The 7,047-nt window shown below is 47.9% G+C and overlaps 1 protein-coding gene across 1 annotated transcript; it reads left to right on the top strand.

Annotated features, from left to right (window-relative positions):
- The first annotated feature begins 3,506 nt into the window (after nt 1-3,506).
- Nucleotides 3,507-6,261, top strand: LOC144103446 (uncharacterized). Its single transcript, XM_077636161.1, has 2 exons — nt 3,507-4,162; nt 6,250-6,261. Exons 1-2 carry the CDS (start codon nt 3,539-3,541, stop codon nt 6,259-6,261), a joined length of 636 nt encoding a protein of 211 aa, XP_077492287.1. The 5' UTR covers nt 3,507-3,538.
- The last annotated feature ends 786 nt before the right edge of the window (nt 6,262-7,047 follow it).

Here is a 7,047-nt window from a genome sequence, read left to right as displayed (position 1 = left end):
GCCTCGGGGCAATTTTAGGTAGAACATCTATATTCCGAGTTCCTGACATGCATCTTCAAAGTGTAATAACAAAGGTTTGATCGATTTTGGTTTATTATTGAACAGTCTTCTAGACGTGCACTTGGTAACTATGGGGTAACAAAGGTGTTTTGGTAAGGATCTTATTTTTAGTACATATGCACAGGTAAGTATTGCTCTTCTGTTTGCAAGAAATGGTTCATTTGTTTCTACATATAGACTGTTTATGGGGGATGTTCTGTATGCACCAGTTGATAGACGAAGACCCAGGTTATGTACGGGATCCAGTTTTTCGAGGTAAGATGGCCTTGCAGACTCATACACAATGCATGCAGAGTCCAAAGTGGACCGTACTACGGAGCGGTAGATCTGTAAAAGGCATAACCTGTAGGACCCCCCGTGTTTCCCTATGAGTACCTTCAGTATATTAGAGATCGAGAAGTTTTTTTTTAGTGTGTTTATGTGGGGTAAGAATGTGAGCTTCCTGTCAAAAGTTATGCATAGGAATTTATGCTCTTGTTTTACTTCTAGAACAAGTTCATTCAAGTGCAGGGTGGATGAATCTGCATGCCTCTTTTCAGTGAGAAATGGACAGCAACAGGTTTTTGTGGAGAGAACTTAAATCCATTTTGGTCTGCCCAAGTCGCTAGTTTGTTCAGTGTGAGTTGTATCTGTCTTTCGCATGTTGATTAGCTGGAAGATGTGCATAAAATTTGAAGGTCGTCAACATATACGGAACACATGATGGCCATTGGAATTATTTGCGATATCGAGTTCATTTTTTCAATAAACAGTGTAGTACTAAGAATGCACCCCTGCGGTACGCCATTTTCATGGATGAATATTTTCGAAAGCGTGCAACTTAGACGTACACGAAAGGAACGGTCAGAAAGGAAGTCTTTTAAACAGTTCAGCATCCTGCCACGGATACCTAAATCCGCGAGGCCACGAAGTATTCCAAACCTCCAGGTGGTATCATAAGCTTTTTAAAAGTCAAAAAATACTGCCAGACAGTGCTGTTTGCGTACGAATGCTTCACGGACTGTGTTTTCAAGACGGACGAGATAGTCGATTGTACAGCATGCTTTTTTAAAACCACATTGTTGGATATCAAGAAGTTTTCGCGATTCAAGGATGAACATTAACCTAATATTTAGCACACAGTAAAAATATTTAGCAAGACAACTCGTAAGTGTTATTGGCCTGTAACTACCAGCCGAAGTTGGCAGTTTTCCAGATTTCAGGAATGGCACAACCACGGTGTTTTTTCACGCGTCTGGAATTTTTCTGGACTGCCATATTTTATTCAAGAATTTCAGAAGAGCTTATTCAGCATCTTCGGAGAGGTGAGCGAGCATTTCATAATGGATTTCGTCTGGGCCTGGTTCCCCACTTCGCGCAATTTTGAGTGCGCTCCCAGACACCCTTAGAGGGTGTGGGGGTAGCGGTCTCGGTCACAAAGGAGATGCCCTCGGCTCAGCGCGGCAAGCTCAGCCGGAGACCAGCTACCAAGTGACAAGGGGGTTGGTCGTTTGGTGCCCAGCTTTCACTGGTCGCAAGCCAGTGAATGAGTCGGAGCCAAAGGTTCACAAAACAAAACAGTTTATACAGCTCAAGAAGCGATACAAAGGATTTCACTATCACTCGTACGAGCAGATACAAAGTGATTTCCAAATACAAAGCAACTCATGCAAAGTAACAATACAGAGAGATAACAATTCAACAAAATCTTTGCACCTAAAGTGCACAAACACTGAGAGAGACAAACAAACAAAACACAATTTGTTCACCGGGCACTGCGACAGTCCGACGACCTGAGGAGCTCGACGGGGCCGTCCCGCAGGTTGGCGCACGTTGCCTCGCTGGTCCGGGCTGGGCGAGTGGTGTTCTTCCGGGAGTCGAGTGGGTACACTTCTCGGAAGCTTAAACGGCGGCTCGGGCTAACAGACAGCGTTTGCAGCCCCTCATTTATAGGCGCAGACCGCGTCTGTTTGTTCTTCGCGCCAAGGCAGGCGCGCACATACACGCAGCTTCAACTGCAAAAACTCCTCCTTCTCGCGCCGGGCGCGCGACCCCATTGGTCGAGCGCGGAACGTACCGTCCAGAAAAATCTATGTCATTCTTGGCACGCTGAGTCATCGGCGCTGGAGCGAAGGGGAGAGGGTATCACTTTAGCGCGGACTAAAGCCCCTTGATAATTTGAAAGTAGCGACACTCTCCTCCGCGCCGCGCTTTCCTCCTCGATTCTCCTCGCGCGGCGGCTGCGAGCTCTGCGCACGGCACGCTTTTTCTCCCTGGCGCCAGCTGGCCGGCCGCAGCAGTGAGTGAGGCGCTTGTTTTTGGGCCAGGTCTGCGCTCCAAGAGTGCACAAAATATTTGAAAAATTGCCAGAAAAGCATTGAGAATGCCTAAAGTAACGTTCATGAAGAGATTGGTTTCTTCTTAGAACTGTTTGATTGGTGAATACTGATGTAAGCAAAGCTTTCAGGCGAGTTCTCTACTGCAGACACTTTTTAAGTCACATGATAAGGTGTTTTGCTTTGTGCACCTGATCTAGTACTGCCTCTGACTTTGTCAGTGCTTGTTTTTTTAGAGCATGAACACTGTAACCGCGGTAAAATTTCGGAAAACGACCCAGGATGGTGTTTTGAACTTCAAGATCAGAGAAGGTCAAAGCGGGATTTGGTCTATTTCGCTACTGTCAAGCTATCTGTCTAAGCATAGTATATGACACGTGATCAACCGTTAGTTTGGATCATTGGTTAAGTATGCAATTCTTTTGACGAATAACCGGGCGAAATTAATTGATATTTAGTAAATTGCTATTAAAACCCAAATTTGCGCTGCAGCATCGAGTCATATACCGTTAAAAATCTTAGGCCAAGTGTAATAGCATTGTGCTGGTTAGCGATCTGCATTAATTTGCGTTAATTAGTTAATTTTGTACAAAACCAAACTTTGAGCTATATGATCAAGTCATATACCGTTGAAAAGCTTAGAATGAATGCAGATGCTCTAAGTCAGTTAGCGATCCCTATTAATTAGCGTTAATGAGCTATATGCAATCAAAACCACCCTTCGCTTTGTAGCATCGAGTCATATACGTTTCGAAAGCTTAGGCTGAATGCAAATGAGCTGCGAAAGTTATCGACCTGAATTATTGCTAATTATTTAACTGCACTTACATCCAAACATTCCACTATAGATGGAAAATAAGGGCAAGTGTAATGCATTGTGCTAGCTAGCCAAATTTAAAGATAAACTTCACAACAACACAGCTAACACTATAACTAGGCTGAATATTGTTGTATATGTGGTTTCGGTTTCGGTTTGGGGATCACCTGCCGCCAGAGGCACCAGTGTCGCTGTGTGCATATATATGACTGTATGTGGCAATGAACCGGGATGGTTTTGGTTGCTAGCAGTTCGTGTACTTGAGCGGCACCCACCGCTACAACATTGGCGACGAGGACGGGATCATTTCGGGGGGCGTGACTTTCGCCGCTTGCTTTCCGGCGCCATGAGCATTTCTGGACTCGCGCCGCCGCCCCCGTTCCTGCCTGTGCCTGGTCGACCTGCTGTTGCGTGGCCGCAATGGTTCCGCATCTTCGAGAACTACGTGCTTGCTTCAGGGGCCTCTGACTGCACGCCGGATCGTCGCAAAGCACTACTTCTTCACAGCCTCGGCGTAGAAGGTCAGCGCATATTTTACACATTACCACTTCCATCGTTGGACAACGTCAAGCTCTGTGAGCAAACTGCTACTGAGAAAACGTCGGAAGATAGCAAGGGCACAGGCGACACAAGGCCTGAAGTATCGTCGTACGATATCGCAGTCGCCGCTCTGCATGCTCATTTTTCGGCAACAAGCAATGTTGTTGCCGAACGGCATCGTTTCAGTAGGCGAGTTCAGCAAGCTGGTGAATCAGTGAATGAGTACATCACTGCATTGCGGGAGCTTTCTGCTACATGCTCTTTTCCTGCCGAAGAAGATTCGCTGCGTGACCAGTTCGTTGCTGGTATTTCGTCTCGGAGCTTGCGCGAGCGTCTTCTGCTTGAAGGATCGTCTCTCTCGTTCGCTAGAGCAGGACTACTGGCAAGGCAGTTTGAGCAGGCGTACAATGATCTGCAAGAATTTCCTTCTGTAGATGTTGGACGCATAAATACTCGTGGAAATACGCTTACGCGTACACCAGAATCCGACGAGAGCTCGAAGTGGTCGCACAACCGGCAGTCTCGTTGTTATCGCTGCGGTTCATCTCGGCACAATGCAGCATCAGTTCGCTGTCCAGCCAAAAGCAAGCATTGTCACCATTGCGGTGTCATGGGTCACTTCCGCTCTGTTTGCCAGAAACGATGCTCCGCTCCGGTGCGTGAGGTAGACAGCCAAGACTCTCCTAGCGAGGAAGTTTTGAGCATTCTGGCTGTGACGACGGCTGCTCGCTCCGCTGTTTACGTCACAGTTTCGATTGACCGTGCGGACATAACTTTCCTTGTAGATTCTGGGTCGTCAGTTTCCATTATTGCACACGATCTTTTTAAGCAGTATTTTGAAGGCCAAGTACTTTTGGCCCCGACTGTTCGGTTACTGGACTATTCAAAACAGCCAATTCCGGTTCGTGGCTGTTTCTTCGCTGACGTTACGTACAAAGCTAGCACAACAAGCCTTGTTTTCTACGTCGTAGAACAAGGCACCTCACTCTTGGGTATCGATGCCATCAAGGCCCTCGGTCTACAGATTGATGGGTCATCTCTGCAATGCCTTGAAACGACGCTAACTTCTAATTCTCGAAGGGAACAGCGCCCTGACCCGACGAAAGCCGTGCAGGATATTAACCTCCCAAAAGAATTAGTTGGCGAGTTTGGATCTCTTTTCGATCCAGGCCTTGGCCTTGCGAAAGGTTTTGTGCATCACGTCAAAACGCGATCCACGGTGCAGCCAGTGCAATCCAAACTTCGGCGCCTTCCGCTCTCGCTACGACCATTGGTCTCGGAAGAGCTCCATCGGTTGGAAAATCTGGACGTGATAGAGAGGGTGCAGGCATCTGAATGGGTGTCACCCATTGTGGTCGTTAAGAAGAAAGAGGGAGGTATTCGCCTCTGTGTAGACCTTCGACAAGCAAACAAAGCTGTCGTAATAGACAGCTTTCCCCTTCCTCATACAGAAGAGCTATTGCATAGTTTAGTGGGGGCTACAAATTTTTCTAAGCTAGACCTCGCATCAACTTACCACCAGGTCATGCTTCACCCTGCGAGTCGCGATTTTACCGCATTTATAACTCACGAAGGCCTCTTTCGTTTTAAACGAGTGTGCTTCGGACTGGCTTCCGCGCCTTCTGCATTTCAGAGTATGATGTCCAAAGTCCTGCAAGGATGTAAGGGCGTGCTCTTCTATATAGATGACATTATAGTCTTCGGGCGGGGCCGGCAGGAGCACATAGATAACCTTGCAGCAGTACTTCAACGCATTAAAGAGGCAGGACTCAAACTGAACAGCAAATGTATCTTCGATGCGCAGGAACTTTCATTTTTGGGTCACAGGATCACAGCAAGTGGTATTGTTCCGCTGGAGGAAAAGGTTGCTTCCATCAAGGATACACCGGCACCCACCAATACAGCCAGCCTCATTCCCAACTTTGCCGATATGGTTGAACCGATGCGCGTTCTGCTTCGAAAGGGGCGACCATTTGTTTGGTCTGGCGAGGTAGACTCCAGTTTTCGAAAGACCAAAGAGGCACTTGCGTCCAACGTAGTCCTGCGGATGTTCGATGCATCTCTTCGAGTTGTTGTTTCCTCTGACGCTTCAGACTGTGGGCTTGGAGCGGTTCTCCAACAGGTGGAGGGAGAGAAACTACACACTGTCGCCTTTGCTTCTCGAGCGCTTTCATCTGCAGAGAGGAGATATTCACTAGGAGAACGCGAAGCGCTTGCGTGTGTTTGAGCTTGCGAGAAGTGGCATGTTTACTTGTGGGGACGCCATTTCACGTTGCGTACTGACCATCAAGCCTTGGTCGCATTGCTGTCTACTCAAGGGCCAGGAAGGCGTCCTTTGCGGATAGCACGGTGGGCGGAGCGCCTACTGCAGTACAACTATACAGTAAAGTACCGGAAAGGTTCGCAAAATCGAGTAGCAGATACGCTCTCTCGCCTCCCTGCGTCACCTCCTCAGGAAGAAGAGACTTTACCAGATGAAACTGTATCAGTTGCCCTTATATCTTCTTGCATTACCAGGGAAGAGTTTGAACAGGCCCAGTCGGAAGACAGCACACTGCAACGAATCAAGGCGTACATTGAATCGTCCTGGCCTGCGCAAAAATCTCTGCCGAGTGAGCTTCAACCTTTCCTCAAACTTCGCGATGAACTGTCAGTGGTGGACAATTTGATTTTGCGTGGCGAACGCCTTGTGGTTCCCGCATCACTTACAGCGCGGATAATTACCGCTGCTCATGAGGCTCACCCTGGAATTGTACGAACGAAAGCACGTCTGCGAGAAAAGTTTTGGTGGCCAGCCATGGACAGGCAATTCGAGCTAGCTATTCAAACGTGTAGTATATGCCAGGCAGCGGACAAGAGCACGAAGGTTATGGCTGCACCATTGAACCCGGTCCCCTTCCCAAAGGAACCGTGGCTAAAGCTTGGCATGGACATTGTTGGCCCATATGAGAGAGCACCACACGATTGTCGATATGCGATCACGCTGGTCGACTACTTTTCTAAGTGGCCCGAAGTATACTTTTGCAACCAAGCCACAACACGCTCAGTAACAGGCTTCTTGGTGTCAGTGTTCGCACGTGAAGGTTACCCAGAGGAAATTGTTTGCGATAACGGGCCACAGTTTTCATCTCGAGAGTTCCAAGCTTTTATGCAGGATCGCGGCATCCGCTTGCGGCATTCGTCCGTATACTACCCGCAAGCAAACGGACAGGTAGAACGGTTCAACAGAGTTTTTAAAAGCTTTGTTCAAGTGGCTACACTCGAGCGGCGTCCCTTACGCCAAACGGTAACAGAATACTTGGGCATTTACCGTTG

Source organism: Amblyomma americanum, chromosome 9 (genome assembly GCF_052857255.1).
Source record: "Amblyomma americanum isolate KBUSLIRL-KWMA chromosome 9, ASM5285725v1, whole genome shotgun sequence".
NCBI lineage: Eukaryota > Metazoa > Arthropoda > Arachnida > Ixodida > Ixodidae > Amblyomma > Amblyomma americanum.
Note: the sequence above shows the minus strand (reverse complement) of the source record. Positions and strands in the feature narration are given on the sequence as shown.